This window comes from Tachyglossus aculeatus, chromosome 17 (genome assembly GCF_015852505.1).
Source record: "Tachyglossus aculeatus isolate mTacAcu1 chromosome 17, mTacAcu1.pri, whole genome shotgun sequence".
NCBI classification, from domain to species: domain Eukaryota; kingdom Metazoa; phylum Chordata; class Mammalia; order Monotremata; family Tachyglossidae; genus Tachyglossus; species Tachyglossus aculeatus.
Window position 1 is genome coordinate 35352938 of NC_052082.1, and position 22138 is coordinate 35375075.

Consider the following 22138-nt stretch of genomic DNA (forward strand, 5'->3'; position numbering starts at 1 on the left):
TTCACTTCTCTGGGCCTCAGTTCCCTCATCTGTAAAATGGGGATTAAGACTGTGAGCCCCACATGGGACAAGTTGATTACCTTGCATCTACCCCAGCGCTCAGAACAGTGCTTGGCACGTAGTAAGCGCTTAACAAATACCATAATTGTTACTGTTGTTAGCTCTCCCGCAGAGAGGCCAGGAGTGGGTGGTCTCGCGTTTCTCCCCATTTTCCCTCCCCCTGCTCCCCGAGGCACAGATCCCGGCCCCTGGGCAGGGGGAGGGCGAGGAAAGGGCCCCCAAGACAGCCAGGCCCCCTCCCCAGGGGCGACTTCTAGGTGCCACCAGCTAACCGGGCCCCAGGGGCCTAGGAGGCTGGTAGGAAGCTGCTCGCCAAATCAGCGCAGGAGGTGCAGGAGTCCCGGGCAGTGAAGGGAGGGACAGGTGGCCCCACGGGGGGCTTGGGCCCGGGGCTGGGGACTCCCCATGGGGCTGCCTAACAGAGGGGGAACGGACCCTTTCCGCCACCTCTGGGAAAGGAAGTCTGCGGATGGGCCCACGCCAGGCAGCGGGCCCCCGGTGCCCCGGGGCAACCTCCCAGCTGGGCAGCGAGGGCTTTCCTGGAAAAGGCGGAGCCCAAGGGCGCAGCTGCCCCCCACCCCCAACTCCCACCCCGCAACCATCCCTCTTCTACGAAAAACTGCCGGGAGCTCTGGGGAGTGTGGGAGGGAAGAAGGGTCTCTCCGGAGCGGGGCGGGCCGGTCCTGAAGACCGGGGCCCGGCAAGGCCTGACTTTCAGGAGGAAGAGGAGGGTCGCCTCTTCCCACCTCCAGTTCCCAGGGGCCGCGGGGATGAGCATCCACTGAGGTGGGGTGCAGCGTGGCTCAGTGAAAAAAGCCCGGGCTTGGGAGTCAGAGGTCGTGGGTTCTAATCCCGGCTCCGCCACTTGTCAGCTGTGGGACTTTGGGCCGGTCATATCCCTCTCTGGGCCTCATCTATAAAATGGGGATTAAGACCGCAAGCCCTGCATAGGACAACCTGATGACTTTGTACCTATCCCAGCGTTCAGAACAGTGCTTGGCACATAGTAAGTGCTTAGCAAATACCATATTATTATTATTATTATTATTCGGGACCTCCCCGGGCAGTGACCTGGATCTGATCGGAGCCCCCAGCCCAGACAGGTCCAGCCTGCTGACCGCCAAGCCCCGCGGCTCCCCGAGAGCCCAGGCCCAGGTCAGAGCACCCGCTGACCCCGGACCAAGGCCTGCCCGCGCCTCCCGGCGTTGCTGCGCAGGGTCGGGAGCCGGTGGGATTCACATCGGTGGGTTTTATTCTTTCAAAGATCCGGACACAGCTTGGCCACGCCACATGGATCCTCAGCCAGGTCAACGGCGGCTCCGGTACCGGACGCCCAAGGAACCCAGGAACTTGGCGGCCCAGAGCCAGGCAGGCGCTGCCACACAAACTCCGGCACTCTCTCCATGCCCCGGGCCACTCCGCCCTCCGCTGCCTGCTCCGGCCCGAGAAGCCTCGAGGTCCAGCGGGGCTGGGACCCAGGGGTCCCGCAGTCCAGCTGGCCGGGGGAGCCCGCTGTCTACAGCTTTGTGTTAAGGTGGAAGGCGCGGAGGGGTGGGGTGGCGAAGGCGGGCTGCACGTGCCAGGCGGAGACAGGGTACAGTCTGTGGCGAAGGCCGCCGTCCAAGGTCGGGGGAGACAGGGGCACGAGGCCCGCCGGGCCAGGCGGGGCGGTGGCCGAGGTGGCCAGAAGGTGGGCGGGGATGGCCGGGATGACCAGGGGGCCGAAGGGCAGGCCGGCCGGGCCCTTGCCGGGGTCGGAGTGGCTGGCAAAGTTCAGGGGGAAGCGCAGCATGGTGCCTCTGTAGCCGTCTGGGGCCTGGGGCCCGAGGGGCGGGCCCAGCAGGTGGGGCCCGGCCTGCTTAGCGCCTGCGTCCTGGGAGGGGTCACCCCCATCCTTGAAGAAGGGGGACACAGCCCGCAGCTTCTTGCCCTGGGCCAGGCCGCCTTCCTCCAGGCTCCGCTTGCCGCGGAGGCCGGCCTCGAGGCCCGCGCCGCCGGGAAAGGAGGGCGGCTTGGCGGGGCCCTTGGGCGCAGCCTGGGCCATGGGGGGCACCCAGCAGGCCTTGGGCCGGGGGTAGGGGCCACTCCGGCCGGACCCTCCCTGCTGGAAAGCGGAGGAACGTCCCCGCTCCCCTCCCCAGGTCAGCCGCGGGGGCCCGGCGGGCTTCTCCGCCTCCTTCCCAAGAAACCCGAAGGCTGTGGCCGAGGAGTCCTGGAAGCCGGGAAGATAGTCCCGGGGGTGGCGGCTGAGCGGTTTCAGCACCTCGGGGCGGCACGTGTGGAAGCAGCCCGTGAAGACCGGGGCTCCCGGAGGCCGCAGGCGGGCCGGGCCTCCGTCCTCTTCCTCCACCTCCTCCTCCTCCTCCATGTCTTCCTCCACGTCTTCCTCTTCCAGGGCCGGGGCTCCCGCCCCAGGGCTGGGGGCCGCCTGCAGGGCCGGGGCGCCCGGGCCCAGCCGCCGGGTGGGGGCCGGAGACCCCCGGGTCCGGGCTGGCCCCAGGCCGGGGCTCTGCCGACCCTGCAAGAGTGGGCCGGGCCCGGGGTCGGTGGAGCCGCCCGGCCCATGCTGGCAGGCCCCATCCCGGCACTGCAGGGCTTCTGCCTTGCTCACCTGGGCCAGCAGCTTCTTTTTGGCCAGCGGGGACATGATGCCGTGGGTCCCTCGGCAGTAGAAGCTGGAGAGAAGGCGCGTGTAGGCCTCGGCCGGGCAGGCGGCGGGACAGGGCGCGGCCTGGGGCCGGTGGGCCGGGCCCTCCCCGCTCAACTCCTCGCCCTGGCCTCCCACTGGCCCCGGCGAGGCCTCCGCTTGGGGTTTCTCAGGCACCATCTGCGGAGGAGGGAAAGGACCCTTGATGGGGGCTCGAAGCCAGGCATCCCCGGGCCCCCTTCTGCCCTCCACCCTCTGGGGCCTGGCTGCTCCGGGGGCTGCCGGCCCAGCAGGAGGAGGCAAGATGGGGCCTCCAGCCCCCCAACACCCTGCAGGTCCCGCCAGCCCCCGCCAGCCTCAGCCGACTCCTAGGAACGGGGCAGGTGGCCAGGCTGGAGGTGGCAGGGGAGGGGGGGCTCTGCACTTAGTCCCACCCCGCTCACCTGATCCCTGCCCCGCTCACCTGGTTCCCGCCCCTCTCACCTGGTCCCCGCCCCGCTCCTTCCTGGATGCTCTCCGTTGCTTGTCCCCAGCCTCGTCCCCCTTGGGCTCTTTGGAGACCTTGTACTGTTTCCGGGGCTTGGCCGGGGGCAGCGGCTTATCGTCTTCTCCCTTCAGGAACCTCACGTAGGGGAGGACCAGCCTGCGAGTGCAGAGACTGGGCCGTCACGGGAGAGAACCGGGCCCCCAGTGCCCACCCCTGCCCGGTGCCCACCAGATCCAAGAGGCCCAGCCGGCCCCTCCCGTCACACTTCAGTCCCCAGGTTGTCTTCCAGGACCTCTGTCGGCGAGGGGGTGACCGTCCCGCCCCCACTCCCAGCCCCCAGAAGAGCCCCTTGGCAGTTGCGGCAGCCCAGCCAGGGCCTGCAGATGGGGTGAGTCTGCCCAGGAGCAGGCCCACAGGGAGCGGGCCCATCAGGAGCGGGTCTGGCGGCAGTGGGTACCTTTCATAGTGCCTGCGGGTGCAAGTGGCAGCACTGGTGCTGCCGGGGCTGCCCCCCAGCTCGTCATACACGTTCTTCCAGAGACGACGTCCAGTCACCTGCATCGCCAGACAGAGAGAAGGCTGCAGGCCTTGGGATGCTGGGTGCTGGGACCACTCTTTCCAGCGGGGACCCTCCCACTCCAGGAGTTGGTGGGGGGTCCTCGGCTACCCACGCCCCTCCCCACTGGGGACGGGGACTAGCAGGAGCTCATGAGGTGGGCAGCCCCCAACGCAGGCCGGAGTCTGCCAACCCTCAGCACTAAGGAAACTTGCTGAGGTGGCTGCGGCCCGTCCCTCCGGCGGGAGGCTGGGCATCCCTGAGTCCCATCTGCCCTCTGGCAGGGCCAGCCCAGGTGCTGACCCAAGCAGCTTTCCTGGGCTGGGATGGAGGAGAGCAGATGGGAAGGCAGAGGAAGGAGCCACGGGGGCCAGCACGTGGCCAACAGACAAGCGAGCCAAGAGGCTCCCCCATCCGCCTACCCCTCGGGGGGGGTGGGGACGGGCCTCGGCCCGCCCCCGCAACCACCAGCCTGGGGCACAGGTGAGAGATGGGGGAACAGTCCCCACCCCACACCGAGCCCCCCGAACCTCCCAGCTCAAGGAGGAGCAGCACTGGGCTGTTGAAGCAAGTGGGAATGGGAGGATGGGAAGGGGGTCCGGGCCCTGAGGAAAGTCCTCTGGCTCTCAAAGCCATGGGGGCGGTTTCAGGGGGCAGAGCCCAAACGACCCAATCAAAAGGGGATCCCTACGCCCCTGCCACCCCGCATCCTCCCAGGGAGGCTCCATCCTTACCAACTCATAAGCGCCGAGCTTCTCTACTGCCTTGTAGATCTTCCACAGATTGACTGGACAGAACAGAGGTCAGAGGTCAGAGCCCGGTCGGGATGGGAGGGAGATGCGACCTAGCAGCCCCCTGGAGATGGGGGGAGAGGGGCCGAGGACACCCCTTCCCATCACCCCAAACGGGAAAGTCCTACTGAGAGCTCACCTCCTCCAGGAGGCCTTCCCGAACTAAGCCCCCCTTTTCCTCTGCTCTCTCTCCCCTCCCCATTGCCCCCACTCACTCCCTCTGCTCTACCCCCGTCCCTGCCCCACAGCACATGTGTGTGTGTGTGTATGTACATATTTATCATCCTATTTATTTTATTAATGATGCATACATATCTATAATTCTATTTCATTCACTCATTCAATCATATTTATTGAGTGCTTACTGTACTGTACTAAGTGCTTGGAAAGTACAATTCCGCCATTGATGCCTGTTTACTTATTTTGATGTCTGTCTCCCCCTTCTAGACTGTGAGCCCATTGTGGGCAGGGATTGTCTCTATCCGTTGCTGAATTGTACTTTCCAAGCTCATGGTACAGTGTTCTGTACACAGTAAGTGCTCAATAAATACAAGTGACTAACAGTGAATAAATGAATGAGGAGCGGGATGTGGGACTGGAGATGGGGAAACCATAATAATAATAATGATGGCATTTGCTAAGTGCTTACTATGTGTGAAGCACTGTTCTAAGCGCTGGGGGATACAAGGTGATAAGGTTGTTCCACATGGGGCTCACAGACTTAATTCCCATTTTACAGATGAGGGAACTGAGGCTCAGAGAAGTGAAGTAACTTGCCCAAGGTCACACAGCAGATGTGGCGGAACCAAAACAGGAACCCATGACCTCTGACTCCCAAGCCTGGGCTCTGTCCACTGAGCCATGCTGCTCCTCTAATCATTTTTAGACTGTGAGACCACTGTTGGGTAGGGACTGTCTCTATATGTTGCCAATTTGTACTTCCCAAGCGCTTAGTACAGTGCTCTGCACATAGTAAGCGCTCAATAAATACTATTGATGATGATCCCGTGTTCCACCCTGGGGAAGGCTGGCCCAGACCCCAGGGGCCTTCCAACCGCTTCCCTCTGCGGGAACTTACTCTGCTTGAAGCCGAGATGGGGTACCCTCTCGATGGGCGTGTGGCGATCCTTCATGAACTTGTAGAGGCTGACAAGGAACGCTTGCTCTTCCTCTCGCTCCCCGCTTGGCTCAGGGGACTCCTGGTGGGAAAGGTGGGGGTCAAGGGGATTTTCCAGGGGGTTGGACGATGGGGAGGGAGCGACCGCCGTGGACACCCCCACAGGGCTCCCAGGGCAGCCCAGGCAGAGAAGGCCCTTGGCATACAAGCAGCGCGGCTTAGTGGAAAGAGCGCGGCTTGGGAGTCAGAGGTGGTGAGTTCTAATCCCACTCCTCCACCTAGCGGTGGGACTTTGGGCAAGTTACTTAACTTCTCTGTGCCCAGTTACCTCCTCTGTAAAATGAGCATTAAGACTGTGAGCGCCACGTGGGATAACCTGATAACTTTGCATCTACAACAGTGCTTGGCACCTAGTGAGCGCTTAGCAAATACCACCCTTATCCTTATGTTGCCAACTTGTACTTCCCAAGCGCTTAGTACAGTGCTCTGCACACAGTAAGCGCTCAATAAATATGATTGATTGATTATCCAGCACTTAAAACAGGGCTTGGCACATAGTAAGCGCTTTGGAAAGAGCACGGGCTTTGGAGTCAGAGGTCATGGGTTCAAATCCCAGCTCCGCCAATTGTCGGCTGTGTGACTTTGGGCAAGTCACTTAGCTTCCGTTCCCTCATCTGTAAAATGGGGATGAAGACTGTGAGCCCCACGTGGGACAACCTGATCACTTTGTATCCCCCCCAGCGCTTAGAACAGTGCTTTGCACAAAGAAAGCGCTTAACAAATACCATCTTATTATTATTATCACCCGGGGAGCCAAGAGAGAGCAAGGGAGCGAGCAGGCGTGCCGGAATGGTCGGCGCAGGTCCCTCCGGCCCCAGAGAACTGGGATGGTTTGAGAAGGGCTCCGGTCCCCAGGGGAGGTAGTTGTGGGTAGCGGGGTGGCGGTGGCATACAGCCACCCAGAGAAGGTCCCATCCTGCCCCACCCCAGGAAGGCCCAAAGTCACCCCATCCCTGGGGACTCTACAGAGTGTGCTGCCCCATGGCCGATGCCCATCGCCCACCCACCCAGGTGGCTGACCCCCTCAGGCCACAGAACTAGGCTTTCTGGGATCGGCCTTCCAGGGGACTCTCAGGTGGACCACCCTCTTCCACCTGCCCCATCCCCTGCTCCTCACCCCAGGGGTGATGGGTTGGGAGGCTGGGATTCATCCATCCAATCGTATTTATTGAGTGCTTACTGTGTGCAGAGCACTGTACTAAGTGCTTGGGAAGTACAAGTTGGCAACATATAGAGATGGTCCCTACCCAACAGCGGGCTCACAGTCTAGAAGGGGGAGACAGATGACAAAAAGAAACATAGAGACAGGTGTCAAGTCGTCGGATGGTCCAGGCCCTGACTCAGGTCAGCAGCCCGCTGCCCCCAGCCCATCCCCGCGGCTGGTCCCAGGAGCCGGTACGTTCTTGGGAGTCCCAGGCTCCATCCCTGTGCTCACAAGGCTTCGGCTGGGCCGCCCCACCCCCACCTCCCTGGCTTTTTGGCCGTGAAACTCTCTGGGTTTCCGCTGACACATTTCTGTCCAATAACCGGGGCTTTTGGTTTCCTTCCATCTGCGGGGGTCATTTTTGCTGATGCCACTGCTTCGAGCAGCACCATGTGGGGACACCTGGGACGAGACAGGGATGGTCCTGGCACTTCCCCTGCAGCTCCACCCATCACGAGGAACCAGGGATTGCCGAGTGCCGGGGAGAGATTTTCCAACTATGGGAACAGCGGGGGCTACTGCTGGGGCAGAAGCCTGGAGAGGAGGAGCGGAGACCCAGCAGAGGGATCTGAAGGAGGGAGGGTCTGGGGGGCTGGAGGAGGGAGGGTCTGGGAGCAGAGATCCCAGGATAAGCAGCGCCCATCGCTCCCACTCACCGCTGGCTCTGCTGGGCTCTGGCCCTCCTCGCTGTCCGGCTTCGGAGACGCTGCAGGCTGGTCGGGAGCATCTGGGGGGTCACCCCCCTCTGACCGTTTCCTCTTCCCTTTGTGGGTGGGAGCTGGAGAGAGAGAGGGAGTCACTGAGAGGGAGAGAACAAGGTGGGGGGCCCTGAGGGAGCCAGTGGACAGGGCTGAGGGGAGCCCTGGGCCCCCCTCCCCACCCCTCTCCTGAGTTGTCTTCTTATGTCCCTGTTGGTCTCTGCTCATCCTAATTCCCTCCTCTGCTCCCTGAGGACTGCAGGCTCCTTGAGCCCCGAAACACCTTCATGGAGAGACAGTGTGGTCTAGTGGGCGGAGCCCTGGACCGACTCGGTGATCTTGGAATGACTTTCTCCTCAGCTTCCTTCTTTGTAAAGAGCAGGTAACAGTACCTGCCTCTCCCCAAATATCCCTTTCCCCTGGCGCTGTTGTGAGGAAAAGGAGACAGCAAATGGGGAAGGGATTTGCAGTCTGTGGAAGACAGGTAGAAGGGCACTGGACAATTACTACTAAACTGGCTGGTGCCCACGGCTGAGATTGGACTCCCTCGCCCTGCCTGTTGGTTAAAAGACTCAGCCTCTCTCTCCGCCACCATTGCAAACCCCTTATCCAGACAATCCTCCAACCACATTCCCCAGTTCTGCTTCCTCCCTGCTCTCTCCCGTAATACTACTACTACTAACAATAATAACAATAATAATGGCATTTGCTAAGTGCTTACTAGCCTTACTAGAGAAGCAGCTCTGCCATGTACCTGCTGAATGACCTTGGACAAATCACTTAACTTCTCTGTGCCTTAGTTCACTCATCTGCGAAATGGGAATGTAATACCTGCTCTCCCTCCTACTGTAAGCCCCACGTGGGACCTGATTTTCTCATATCTACCCCAGCGCTTAGTAGAGTGCTTGGCACATAGTAAGTGCTTAACAAATACCACAATTAACATTATCATTATTATGTGCCAAGCACTGTACTAGTCAGATCAAACACAGAGCCTAGCCCACATGGGGTTCACAGTCTAAGGGGGAGGGAGGACAGATTTTGAATCCCCGTTTTGTCGATGAGGCCCAGAGAAGTTAAGTGGCTTTCCAAAGGTCACACAGCAAGTAAGTGGCGAAGCTGGGAGCAGGACATCCAAGCCCATGCTCTTTCCACCATGCCACATTGCTTTCCTTCGTCCCTCAGAAAAGGCCTAAGCCACCTCCAAGTTGGGGCTGAGAGGATAGGGTGGTCGGGGGAGGTGGGAATCATCCACTGCCCCTGCTCAGGTTGCCCTGTCCCAGGGGATCTGAGATAGCCACTGGGGCATGCTGGGCCTTCAAAGAATTGTCCAGCAGCTCCGCACCTGGATGGGCTGAGCAGGGAGGCATAGCAGCAGAACAAAGGGACTTGGTGGGCTCGCTCCTTCCCGCAGTGCTTCTCCCCTCCCCAGGGACAGAAGGAGGATGCCTGGAGGGGTTGGGGGGCGGGCACACCTGGTGGTTCCAAGATTCACTTCACTGGGACCTGATGCAAAGGGGAAACTACCCCCAAGGAGTCCACTTGAGAAGCAGATCCCAAGGTCAATGGTGGGGGAAAACAGCCCCAGAGAATCCACTTGAGGGGTAGATCCCAGGGTCTCTGGCTCCCAGCTGCCCATCCCTGGGGAGGGGGGAAGCACTGCGGGCTTAAGAGGGACCGGGCCTAACTACCTCGAGACCGGAGTCCCTCTGCCAGCTTCTGGAAAGCTCAGATGGAAAGAGGGAGTGAGCTGGCAGTTTAGGTCCAGTTCTGGGCTAGGCCTCAAGTAAGTTTGGAGCCTGGCCGAAGGGCAGCCTGAGGAGGCCCCTGTGCCAACCCGCGGACCCACTCGACCTCCCATCCGGGTGGCTCCCGCTGGAACATTAAACCATCAACAGTACCATGGCTAGGCCAGCCCCATGGTCCATCCAGCCCAGGGCTCCATCTCTGACCATGGCACCAGAACAGGCAGGGGATCCACATCCGGATTCCCTTCCTGGACCCCCAGGATTCTGATCGGAATAGACCTTCGTACACCTCTAACCCTCCCCTCTTAATCCCCAGTCTTCCCTCCAGTCACCCAGGGCGATCTGCTCATCCAAGGATCTACTCAAATCCTTTGGGTACCTGCTGGTATTCCAGGAAAATATTTAATAAAATACCCTGGTACCCAGGCACAGGGAGACAGCCTGAAAAGTTCTAGAGAGCCCCAAGCTTGTTTGAATTACTTACTGAGAGATCCCTTCCCCAGACCAATGGAGAAGGAAGAAGTAGGGACTAGGTTAGCTTCTAAAAGCCCTTGTCTGCTTGGTTTGCTGGGATTTAACCAATCATCCACTCTAGGGATAATGTAATTCGAAGCAGCAGGGGAGCTGCAGAGGAGAAGCAGTTAAGCTCACGAGCCTCTCAGCCAAAGTCAACAAGGTGGTCTAGCGGACAGAGTACAACCTGGAAATCATAGGAGGACCTGGCTTCTAATCCCAGTTCTACCATTATTCAGTCTGTGTGACCTCAGGCAAGCCGCTTAACTTCCCTGTGGCTCAGTTTCCTCTTTCATAAAATGGGGATTCAATACCTGTTCACCTTCCTACTAAGACTTCGATTCACCAATATGGAACAGGGACTGTGTCCAAGGTCACACAGCTGGTTAGTGGCAGAGCCAAAATTAGAACCTAGGTCCTCTGAGTCCCAGGCCCACACTGTTTCCACTAGACTCTGCTGCTTTCTCATGCTCCTTTATCCACTCAGCTGGGATCTGATCGGTGGGCAAGTGGAGCAGATTCGACAGGACAAATTGTTGCGCGGGGGTGGGGGGGACTGAGTGAGGCCCTTAAAGCCGGCTGTTGCAATTCCAAGAATCCAGCCCTCCTCCTCCCTACACCTGTCCAGGGCTTTTTCTTTGTTTCCTGCATCTCCTGCCCTCCCCACAGTGTCGCCGTCCCTGGTCCCGCGTCCAGCGGCTCCAGGGAGCAGCCAGGGCACAAGGAACGGAGGGCGGCGCCGGGCCTTCGACGCTCCACTTGGTAGCCAGGGGAGATGCACCGGGCCTTCGATGCTCCGCTTGGTAGCCAGGAGAGATGCGTGCCAGGCGCGGGGATGGGCGGGCTGGGGCCGGCCAGGTGCAGGGCTGGCCCTGGGTGGGGGTACGGGAGAAAGGGCGTGGCTCAGTGGAAAGAGCATGGGCTTTGGAGTCAGAGGTGATGGGTTCAAATCCCAACTCTGCCAACTGTCAGCTGTGTGACTTTGGGCAAGTCACCTCACTTCTCTTTGCCTCAGTTACCTCATCTGTAAAATGGGGATTAAAAAACTGTGAGCCCCCCGTGGGACAACCTGATCATCATCATCAATCGTACTTATTGAGCGCTTACTATGTGCAGAGCACTGTACTAAGCGCTTGGGAAGTACAAATTGGCAACATATAGAGACAGTCCCTACCCAACAGTGGGCTCACAGTCTCACCTTGTAACCTCCCCAGCGCTTAAGTGCTTAACAAATACCATCAAAAAAAAAAAGGGCAAATTGAGGTGGGTTTTTCCCAGGGCAGAAGCGAGGAGCCTGGCTGTGGGGCGAGGTCTATGGAGCCCCCACAGTCGCCAGGAACCTCCTTTCTGTTCTGGTGGGAAAAGAGCCCTGGGCCTCGCAGGTGAAAGGGGAGTGCTCTGGCCTCCCACTTCCCCTCCCGAAAGCTATCCACCTTGGGGTGAGAGAGGGGGGGAGAGGGAGGGGGAGAGAGAGAGAGAGAGACAGAGACAGAGACAGAGACAGAGAGAGGAAGGAAATGGCATTTCCTTTAATGAAAAGTGACTCTCGGCGAACTTGTGTTTAATGCCGATTCCGGTGATAAGCCGCCGCGAGGAACCCAGGAACCCCCGGCCGCCGGTCGGGCCGTCCACCAGGAGTTGGGCTTACCCTCCTCTCCCCTGCCCGGCTCCCCTCCCCGGACCGTGGTCAAGGTGAAGAAGACCCCGAGCAAGCCTGGCCGAGATTCCCAGGGCGGAGCCGGCCCGCGGGCACGGAGGCAAACGGGGCACGGAGAGGGGATGAGGGGGGAAAGAAGGGAGGGAGGAGGGGAGAGGAGGGGAGGGAGGAGGGGAGAGGAGGGAAGGGAGGAGGGGAAAGAAGGGTGGGAGGAGGGGAAAGGAGGGAGAGGAGGAGGGGAAAGGAGGGAGAGGAGGAGGAGAGAGGAGGGGAAAGAAGAGAGGGAGGAGGGGAGAGGAGGGAAAAGAAGGGGAAAGAAGGGAGGGAGGAGGGGAGAAGAGGGAGAGGAGGGGAAAGAAGGGAGGGAGGAGGGGATAGGAGAGGAAACAAGGGAGGGAGGAGGGGAGAGGAGGGAAAAGAAGTGAGGGAGGAGGGGAGAGGAGGACAGGGGAGAGGACGGGGAGCAATGGGCGGGGAGCAATAGGCGGGCAGCCGCAGGCAGGGGACAGGAGTCGGCTTGGGACAACCTCCCAGGGGGTGACAAAGAGAAGCTGAGAAAGAGCAGCAGAAGGAGAAAAAGGGAAGAAGACAAGGAGAGGGAAGGAACAGGAAACGCCTGGGAAAAGCCACTTTACGGTGACTTCGAGGCAGACTCGTGCCGGGCCGGGAAGACAGAAGGAAATGAAACGCCTTCACCCTCAAACCCCATCGCTAACCGGGCTGAAGAGAGGAGCGCATCCCGGTAGAGTTTGGGAGTGCTGGTACTGCTTGGCACCCATCTACTCCTCTCCCTCCTCCTCCTCCTTCTCATCAGTATTTACTGGGCATCTTCTGGGTGCAGAGCGCTGAACTGGGCACCTTCTGGGTGCACAGCGCTGAACTGGGCACCTCCTGGGCTCTTGGGAGCCCGCGATGAAAGTGGGAAGACAGACAGGTGTCTCCCTTCGCGTATCCCGCCAGGCAGAGCCCCAGGCTGGGAGCCAGGACACCCGAGTCCTCATCTTGGCCCCGCCCCTGGCCTGTTGCCTGGCCTAGTGAAGACAGAACAGGACTTGGGCAAATCACTTCGTTTCTCTGCGCCTCAGTTTCCTCATCTGTAAAATGGGGCTGAAATACCTGCTCTCCCTCCCCCTTAGAGTTTGAGCCCCACGTAGGACACGTCGAGCGGCTAATCTTCGATCTACAACGGCTCTTGTCACCTATTCATATCATATTTACTGAGCGCTTACTACTGTGTGCAGAGCACCTAGGGAGCGCTTAACAAGTACCGCGATCGGTTAAGGGTTATTTTTATCGTTCTTTCCCGCGCCCACGGCGTTCAGACCCCTCCCTCTCAGTGCCAATCCCGAGGCCGGGCCTTCCTCGCCTCCCTTCCCTAACTTCCCCCCGCCGGTCACTTTGTCTTACTCTTGCGCTTAGAACAGTGCTTGGCACATAGTTAGCGCAGTGGAAAGAGCCCGGGCTTTGGAGTCAGAGGTCATGGGTTCAAATCCCTGCTCTGCCAATTGTCAGCTGTGTGACTTTGGGCAAGTCACTTAACTTCTCTATGCCTCGGTTACCCCATCTGTAAAATGGGGACTAAGACTGTGAGCCCCAAGTGGGACAACCTGCTCACCTTGTAACCTCCCCGGTGCTTAGAACAGTGCTTTGCACATAGTAAGCGCTTAATAAATGCCATCATTATTATTAACAAATGCCATTATTATTATTATTGAGGGTCGGGGTGGACCCGCTGGACTGGGCCCTGCCCCTGACCCCGTAGCCGCTGCGGGCCTGGGGCCAGTCCGGCTCCCCCAGCAGAGGGGCAGGAGGGCGAGTCAATGAGTTTGCTCCCAGAGAAGCAGTGTGGCTCAGTGGAAAGCACCCGGGCTTAGGAGTCAGAGGTCATGGGTTCTAATCCCGGCTCCCCCACATGTCTGCTGTGTGACCTCGGGGAAGTCACTTCACTTCTCTGAGCTCCAGTTCTCTCATCTGTAAAACGGGGATGAAGACTGTGAGCCCCACGTGGGACAACGTGATCACCTTGTATCCCCCCCAGTGCGAAGAACAGTGCTTTGCACATAGTAGGCGCTGAACAGATGTCATTATTATTATTATGTGTAACAAGCGACCAAGACTTTTGCTCCCTTGAGTGGAGCGAGATCCGTCTCCCAGTACAGAAACACCTGTCACTTCTCCCCCCTCCCCGCGTTTCTCCTCCTCCTCCTGGTGGGCCACGACCCCCAGGCTCGGGCCCCTCCTCCCTCGCCCACCCGATCGGGGAGTGGCTGGCACCACGGCCAGAAAACCAAGGCCCGGCCTTCCCTGCCCAGCCTGGGGGTCGGGCAGGAGGGCGAGTCAATGAGTTCGCTCCCAGGAAAGGCAGCTCTGAGCTAATCCGAAACAGCAGGGCCCTTGGCTGGTATTTCAGCACCTGGCCCCTCGCCAGCCCGGCCCTGCCAGCACAGACAGTATTGTATATTTAGATTCCGTAACAGCGACCGCTCAATCTCCAGGAAAGTTAAACTGGAGGCAAAACACTCTCCCCACCCCACCCCCCCTCGCTCTCTCCGGCCTCCCCCCAACGACCCCCGAGGGTTGGTGAGCAGCGAATTCCCTGAACTCCTTCCGACTGTTTGCCGGCCTGCGAGGGGAAAAAGGAAACCCAAGAAAGTGGCCAAAAGGTCAGCACGCTTCTTGGCAGAAGGAGGAACAATTGATTCTTCAAAGCGTATTGAGCAAGTTCTCAAACATACACACACGCACGCACAGAGTCATTTTCAGGAAATGACCGCCTGCGGGGGAAACAGCACTGTGCGTGCGCTCAGCAACCAGTCATATTTTAACCCCTTCGCATGCCCTGGGGACCCGGCGGCGGAGTTTTCTGAGAAGCCTGAGCGAGCGAGGGCCGGAGGATGGGAGGCAGGGAGGGAGAGCAAACTGGTGCCGCCGCTGACAGCTATCACAACAAATTAGCTGAGAACAGCGAGAGTTGGAAACCGCGGCAGGAAGTGGGACGACAGCCCCGTACAGTGCTCTGTGAGTTTCAGTCGAGAGAGAGAGAAACAAAAGTTTCGAGATAAATGCCTGGGAAGCCCCTCGCTGCCAAAACCTCTTTTCTTTCTGGAGAAAGAGGTGGGGGTGGAAAGGAAGGGGGGGGGGGGATGAGGGCGACGGGACGGGGAGAACCAAGGGATGGGAGAGATGGTGGGAGGGGGTCGGAGGAACTAGGCCCACGACTTGGGGTCCGAAGGGACGCGACTTGTAGCGACCGGGAGAGTTTTCTCCTCTCTCCCCACAGCCCCCCACCTCCCTCCGGACAAACAAATGACTCCCCCCGATTCAAGCCCCACGGGGAGGGACTACGAGCGAGCCACCCCCTCCCACCCCTCCACGGTTGGGCCTCCGCATTCCGTCCCCCAGCTCCCTCGCCCCCGGTGACAGCTCGGTGCCTCGGAATTTGGGGTTGGGTCTTCCCAGCCGAGGGACCCTCGTCTCTTTGGGAGATGCCCCGGGGGCTGACCCTGAAGATCCACCCCCTCTTACCCATGGCTCGGGCCGATCTCCGGGCTGGGCTCAGCGGCCGCCCCGTCCCCACTCCATGTGACGGTCCAGCGGCCGAGCGCGAATGACCCCAGGGCGGTTGGCACACCCTGCCCAGCTCGCCGGCCGACCCCGCCCCTCCTGCTCCTCCTCCTTCTTCGCCGAAACGCCCCCCACCCCCCACCCAGAGAATCCCGGGAGTTGTAGTTCCCACGCGGCTGGGAAGGGGGGACCCGGACTCCGGGGTTCCTTTTCTCCCCGGGCACTTTTGGGGGCTGCTAGCAGGGCGCCCCGGGGCCTCAGTCTCTCCATCCGCAAAGGGAGATCCCTCTTGGCGAAAAGGGCTTCGGAGTCCTGGAGTAACAAGACCATAGAGGACAATTGGAAAGAGCGCGGGCTTTGGAGTCAGAGGTCATGGGTTCGAATCCCGCCTCCGCCAGTTGTCAGCTGTTTGACTTTGGGCAAGCCACTTCACTGCTCTGGGCCTCAGTTCCCTCATCTGGAAAATGGGGATTAAGACTGTGAGCCCCCCCCCCGTGGGACAACGTGATCACCTTGGAACCTCCCCAGCGCTTAGATCAGTGCTTTGCACATAGTAAGCGCTTAATAAATGCCATTATTATTATTATTATTGAATAAGGGGAGGGAAGGAGGACTGAGACAGCTCTGATTTTGCCCAGAAAGGGTCAGGGGGCTCCCAGTGTCCCCTCCCCCTCTCTAATTGTCAGCTGTGTGACTTCGGGCAAGTCACTTCACTTCTCTGGGCCTCAGTTCCCTCATCTGTAAAATGGGATTAAGACTGTGAGCCCCCCGTGGGACAACCTGATCACCTTGTAACCTCTCCAGCGCTTAGAACAGTGCTTTGCACATAGTAAGCGCTTAATACATGCCATTATTATTATTATTATGGAATAATGGAATAAGGGGAGGGCAGGAGGACTGAGACAGCTCTGATTTTGCCCAGAAAGGGTCAGGGGGCTCCCAGGGTCCCCTCCCCCTCTCTATCAAACGAACACACACACACCTGAAATATGGAAAACGAGGAAGTACACAATACACAAAGAGAGACCAGAAGACTGAATCATTCCCCAGCAATGGGATGGAGGACTGAGACAGCTCTGATTTTGCCCAGAAAGGGTCAGGGGGCTCCCAGGGCCCCCTCCCCCTCTCTATCAAACGAACGAACAAACACACACACACACACACACACACACACACACACCTGAAACGTGGAAAACGAGGAAGTACACAATACACAAAGAGAGACCAGAAGACTGAACTATTCTCCAGCAATTCGAAAGGAAAATAGGACTCTCTGCACTCATCGGGTGCTTAAACCTTCCCATATACCCAACCTACCCACCCAACTATCTATCCATCCATCCATCCATCCACCCATCCAATGTTTGTCTCCCCATATAGACTGTAAGCTCCTCGTGCACAAGGAATAGCATCTACCAACTCCAAGCACTTAGTGCAGGGCTCTGCATACAGTAAGCACTCAATAAATACCATTGATTGATTGAGTGATTGATCCGTCCATCCATTCATCCCTCCATCGCCCTATGAGCGCTGAGCCTGAACAACTGGCAGTTCTGTATTTGTTAAGCGCTTACTATGTGCCAGGCGCTATGCTAAGCGTTGGGGATGGATACAAGGCCGTATCCCTTTCAGGAGGGTAGAAGGGGCTGTTGGAAACACGGATCCTGGACCCCGGGGGAGGGGAGCGTTTCCTCGCAGCCTCCTGGATGGGTTTGGGGAAAGGGGTCGGGCGGGAGGGTAGGGTGCTGTTGAATAATAATAATAATAATAATGGCATTTATTAAGCGCTTACTATGTGCAAAGCACCGTTCTAAGAGCTGGGGAGGTTACAAGGTGATCAGGTTGTCCCACGGGGGGCTCACAGTTTTAATCCCCATTTTCTAGATGAGGGAACTGAGGCCCAGGGAAGTTAAGTGACTTGCCCAAAGTCACCCAGCTGACAATTGGCGGAGCTGGGATTTGAACCCATGAGGGCGGGCCTGCAGGCTGCGCGGGGCACTGGAAACTCAGGGAAAACAATAAAGCCCAGAAATAGCCCGCATCAGCTCTCAGGAATGGAAAAAATCGGCTCGTGGTTTCGAGTGGCTTTTATTCAACGGACCAGAATATCCCGTGGCCCCGAGGGGGTTTGCTGAGAGGGGGAGGAGGGACGGGCGGGCCCGGTGGGGATGGATGGGGGAGACGCCCCCCGCAAGGCCCGGCCCCTCGGGTCCCCCCAAGGATGGGTGCAAAGCGTTCACCGCCTGGTCCGGGAATGCAGGTGGAAGTTTGGAGAAGAAGTTCCTCTGCTTCCCCCTCACCACTAAGGATCCCTGGAAGACCCTCCCCCTCGTAATTGCTGCCCCCCAGCCCCTCTTGTACTTCCCAAGCGCTTAGTACAGTGCTCTGCACACAGTAAGCGCTCAATAAATACAATTGATTGATTGATTGATTGATTGATTGATTGAGGAGGGGGAGACGGCAGCCCGGACCCCTGGGTCCCAACGGCTGGGGGCAAGGGGGGGGGGACTACACTTCCCAGCCTGCCGCGCAGGGGTGGGGCGGGGACGAGCTCTGTGAAACACATGGGTGTAATTTCTCGGTATATGTAGATATATATTTATATATATATATAAAAGAATCAAAGTGTCCAGCGTCACGTCTAGGAATAGAATCGGCGCGGAGCCAAGTTATTACAGAAGATGAGTAATCCAGTTAAGTCATTTCTCTAAACACCATTCCTTGTAAGAGAATTAAAATATCGGCTTACATCACCGCATGCCGCTGCGAAACACACACAAAGGGAGAGGAAACGGAGATTAAAAAAAAAATTCACCGCCCCGTGCATGCTTCAATACAAGCCCAGGCGTTCCCACATGCGTGCCCATCCATGCATAAACGCACACATACACTGTACATGGATGCACTTGTCCCAACACACCCACACACAAACACGTACGGGGGTGGGGTCCCTTCCTCCCAGCAGGGATGAAAGGAGGAGAGAACGGGTGTGTGCAAGAATAAGGGGGTCTGTCCCTTCCCCCTGCCCACGCATTTCTCTTTGATTCATTCATTCATATTTATTGAGCGCTTACTGTGTGCAGAGTACTGTACTAGGCGCTGCACCACTCCACTGCTGGATAACGGGCCCCCAGAGGACTGGTCCAGCTGTCCGAGGGAGGCTCTAGGAATTTTCAATTTGCAGGCCCCGGAGAGGGAGGGAGGGGGGTGTGAGAGAGATGGAGAGGAGACCCTGCCTTTCCCAGAGCCCGAACAAAAGCCGGACAGCATGGATTTTGATTCTTGGAAAAGCCGGACTTTGATTCTTTGTATTTGATATATACATACATATCACCCTCATTATCATCGTCATCACCATCATCATCGTTATCATTATCGTCATCATCCTCCTCAACCCCATCGTTTATCACCATTATCATTCAGCAGGCAACAACAGCAGTAAGATTAAGGGCCTACTTTACAAAGAGCACTTTACTGGGAGCGTAGTGGTAGTAGTAGTAGTAGTAGTAGTAGTAGTAGTAGTAGTAGTAGTAGTAGTAGTAGTAGTAATAGCAGTAGTAGATGTTTTGTTTCGTTGTCTGTCTCCCCCTTCTAGATTGTGAGCCCGTTGTTGGGTAGGGACCGTCTCCATATGTTGCCAACTTGTAGTTCCCAAGTGCTTAGTACAGTGCTCTGCACAAGTAAGTGCTCAATAAATACGATTGAATGAATGAGTAGTAGTAGTTGTAGTAATATTTACTACAACCCTAACTGCGGAAGCCTCCTTAAGGAATTTTCTTGGTCACCCACTCACTTCACTTTACACTCACGCCTCCCGTCTCTCATCTGCTTCCAATCGTCAGCTCCTGTCTCTACAGGGGTGATTCCCAAATCTACGTGGCTAGCCCCTACATAGCTCCCAATCTGTAATATCACACTTCCCCTCACCTGAAAGACATTAGAACAGTGCTTGGAACAAAGTAAGCATTTAACAAATACCATAATTATTATTACGATCTCCCCTTATAGAAGTCCTGCCGGCACCTCAGACTCACTAAGTCAAACATCAAATTCATTTTCCCTCCAGAATCCTCTCTTCCACATAACTTTCCCATTTCTATTGATGCCACTATCCTCCTTGTCTCCTCTTAAACTTACAATCTTGGCATTATCTTTGATTCTTTGCTTTCCTTCAGACCTCACATCCAGTCTGTTGCTAAATCCTGTCGGTTCTTTTTCCACAACATTTCCGGGATCCACCCTTTCCTCTCCATCCAAATGGCCACCCTCTGGCCCAGGCACTTGGCTAGGCTGATATGCCAGCTTCCTCACTGCCCTCCTGCCTTCAGCCTCTGCTCTCTCCAGTTCATTTAATAATTACTGTGTGATTTGTTAAGCACTTACTATGTGTCAAGCACTGTTCTAAGTGCTGGAGCAGGTGCAAGATAATCGGGTCCCACCTGGGGCCCCCAGTAGGAGGGAGAACACGTATCAAATCCCCAATTTGCTGATGAGGGAACCAAGGCACAGAGAACTGAAGTGACTCGCTTAAAGTCACACAGCAGACAAGTGGCTGAGCCAGAATTAGAACCCAGGTCCCCTTAGTACTGGACCGTACTGTACTAAGTGACGTTAGATTCAAGATCAGGTCAGATACTTGGGAGCATACAATAGAGTTAGTGAACATGGTCCCCGCCCTGGAGGAGTTTACTATCAACTTTTACACTCCCCCACCCCCCCGCATCAATTTTGCATTCACAATCTCTCATCGCGCTTTCATACCAATCGTGTGAGTCGTTTTACATGCTAAACAATTTGATCATTTCTTGTAATTTATTTTTTTTTGTCTCCCCTCTTGTGAGCTCCTTTTGGACAGAGATCATGTCTTTTAACTCTACTGTACTCCCTCAAGCTCATAGTATACAGCTCTACACACAACTGGCACTTAATAAATACTCTCGAATGATCATGGTAGTAATAGTATTTAATGAGCAGCTATTAGTTGTCGCAATGCATTGTATTAAAATCTTGGGAAAGTTCACCAGAAGCAGCCAATACAACTGAGGGTATTGGGAGTTAATTAGTCAGTCAATGTTATTTATTGAGTGCTTACTATGTGCAGAGCACTGTACTAAGCACTTGGGAGAGTACAATATCACAATATATCAGACACATTCCCTGCCCACAGTGAGTTTACAGTCCAGAGGGGAAGACGCATATTAATTTAAATAAATAAATTACAGATAGGTACATATGTGCTGTGGATCTGGGAGGTGGGATGAATAAAGGGAGCAAGTCAGGGTGACGCAGAAGGGAGTGGGAAAAGAGGGAAGAAGGGCTTAGTCAGGAAGGCCTCTTGGAGGAGATATGCTTTCAATAAGGCTTTGAAGGAAAGGAGAGTAATTGTCTGGCAGATATGAAAAAGGAGGGTATTCCAGGTCAGAGGCAGGATGTGGGCGAGGCGGTGATGGAGAGATAGATAAGATCGAGGTACAGTGAGTAGGTTAGCCTTAGAGGAGTGAAGTGTGAGGGCTGGGTTGTAGTAAGAGGGTAGTGAGGTGAGGTAAGGGGGGCAAGTGGATTAAGTGCTTTAAAGCCTATTATAACCACTGGAAAATCTTGAGGAATGGGGAAACATGGCCTGAACGTTTTTGTAGAAAAATGATCTGGGCAGCAGAGTGAAGTACGGACTGGAGTGGGGAGAGACGGGAGTTACGGAGATCAGCAATGAGACTGGTGCAGTAATCCAGGTGGGATAGGATGAGTGATTGCATTAACGCGGTGGCAGTTTGGATGGAGAGGAAAGAGCAGAATTTAGGGATTCATTCATTCATTCAATCGTATTTATTGAGTGCTTACTGTGTGCAGAGCACTGTACTAAATGCTTGGAAAGTACAAGTCATCAACATATAGAGACGGTCCCTACCCAACAATGGGCTCACAGTCTAGAAACAATGTTAGGGAAGGGTCTCAGAAAGAGGTGGGATTTTAGAAGTACTTTGAAGGTGAGACGGTCCTGAGGATTTGCTTGCATGGGGGAGGTCCAGGCTGGGAACACAGCAGGAGCTAGGGATTGTGTGGTGAAAAGAGAGAAGATTAGCTGAACACCTACTGTGCAAAGTACTGTACTGTACCTTTATCACAAGCAGAGCCTTTATCACAAGCAGAGCACTGTACTAGACTCCCATGAACCACAGTAGGAGTAGAAACAGTAGACATAGTAGTAGTAGTAGTAGTAGTAGTAGTAGTAGTAATAGTAGTAGTAGTAGTTGTGCAATGGTATTTATCCATTTATTGCCTAATAGTGCAATATCCTATATTGAACATCCACCATTCAGCAGAATCAACCAACCTACCAATCAATCAATGGTATTTATTGAGCGCTTACTGTATGCAGAGTACTGTACTAAGTGCTTGGGAGAGTACATTTAACTTCTCTGTGCGAGAGTTACCTCATCTGTAAAATGAGGATTAAGACTGTGAGCCCCCCGTGGGACAACCTGATCACCTTGTAACCTCCCCAGTGCTTAGAACAGCGCTTTGCACATAGTAAGTGCTTAATAAATGCCATCATTATTACTATTACAACATAACCATAGAGTCCATAGACATGTTCCCCGCCCACAAGGAGTGTACAGTCCAGCAGAAGACGCTGCCCTTGCCCTTCAGGAATGAACAGTCTAATGAGGGAGACAGGCAGATATGGATTATCAGTCAGTAGTATTTTTCGAGCACTTACTGTGTGCAGAGCATGGCATTAAGGGCTTGGGAGAATACAATATTCATTCATTCATTCAATTGTATTTATTGAGCTTAGCAGAGCTAAGCTATGCCTATGTGCAGAGCACTGTACTAAGCGCTTGGGAAGTACAATATGACAGATTGAATGGACATGTTCCCCGCCCACAAGGACTTACGGTCTAGAGGACTGCATAGTTGCACTGGATAGAAACAAAATTTGGCACTTCCACCCGTCAGTATACACCGGAATGTGAAATTAGCTGCTGGAAACATATATCCAGGGAGGTGGGGTTAATCAGGGAAAGCCTCCTGGAGG

At 56.2% G+C, this 22138-nt stretch overlaps 1 protein-coding gene across 1 annotated transcript; it reads right to left on the reverse strand.

Moving 5' to 3' along the window:
* Window positions 1-1294: 1294 nt before the first annotated feature.
* Window positions 1295-15135, reverse strand: ARID5A (AT-rich interaction domain 5A). The gene is made up of 7 exons (XM_038759357.1): window positions 15064-15135; window positions 7579-7700; window positions 5620-5740; window positions 4485-4537; window positions 3652-3749; window positions 3191-3350; window positions 1295-2887 (listed from the first exon to the last, which is right to left on the reverse strand). The coding sequence occupies exons 1-7, from the start codon at window positions 15065-15067 to the stop codon at window positions 1577-1579; spliced, it is 1869 nt and encodes a 622-aa protein (XP_038615285.1). The 5' UTR covers window positions 15068-15135; the 3' UTR covers window positions 1295-1576.
* Window positions 15136-22138: the final 7003 nt, after the last annotated feature.

Bases quoted from the DNA above. Each gene is read 5' to 3' on its own strand.
- ARID5A (XM_038759357.1), bottom strand. The intron at 5,741-7,578 runs GTGAGTGGGAGC...CTTTCCCACCAG, and splicing joins AGAGCCCAGCAGAGCCAGCG to GAGTCCCCTGAGCCAAGCGG. The intron at 2,888-3,190 runs GTGAGAGGGGCG...CCTCCTCCGCAG, and splicing joins AGGAGCGGGGCGGGGACCAG to ATGGTGCCTGAGAAACCCCA.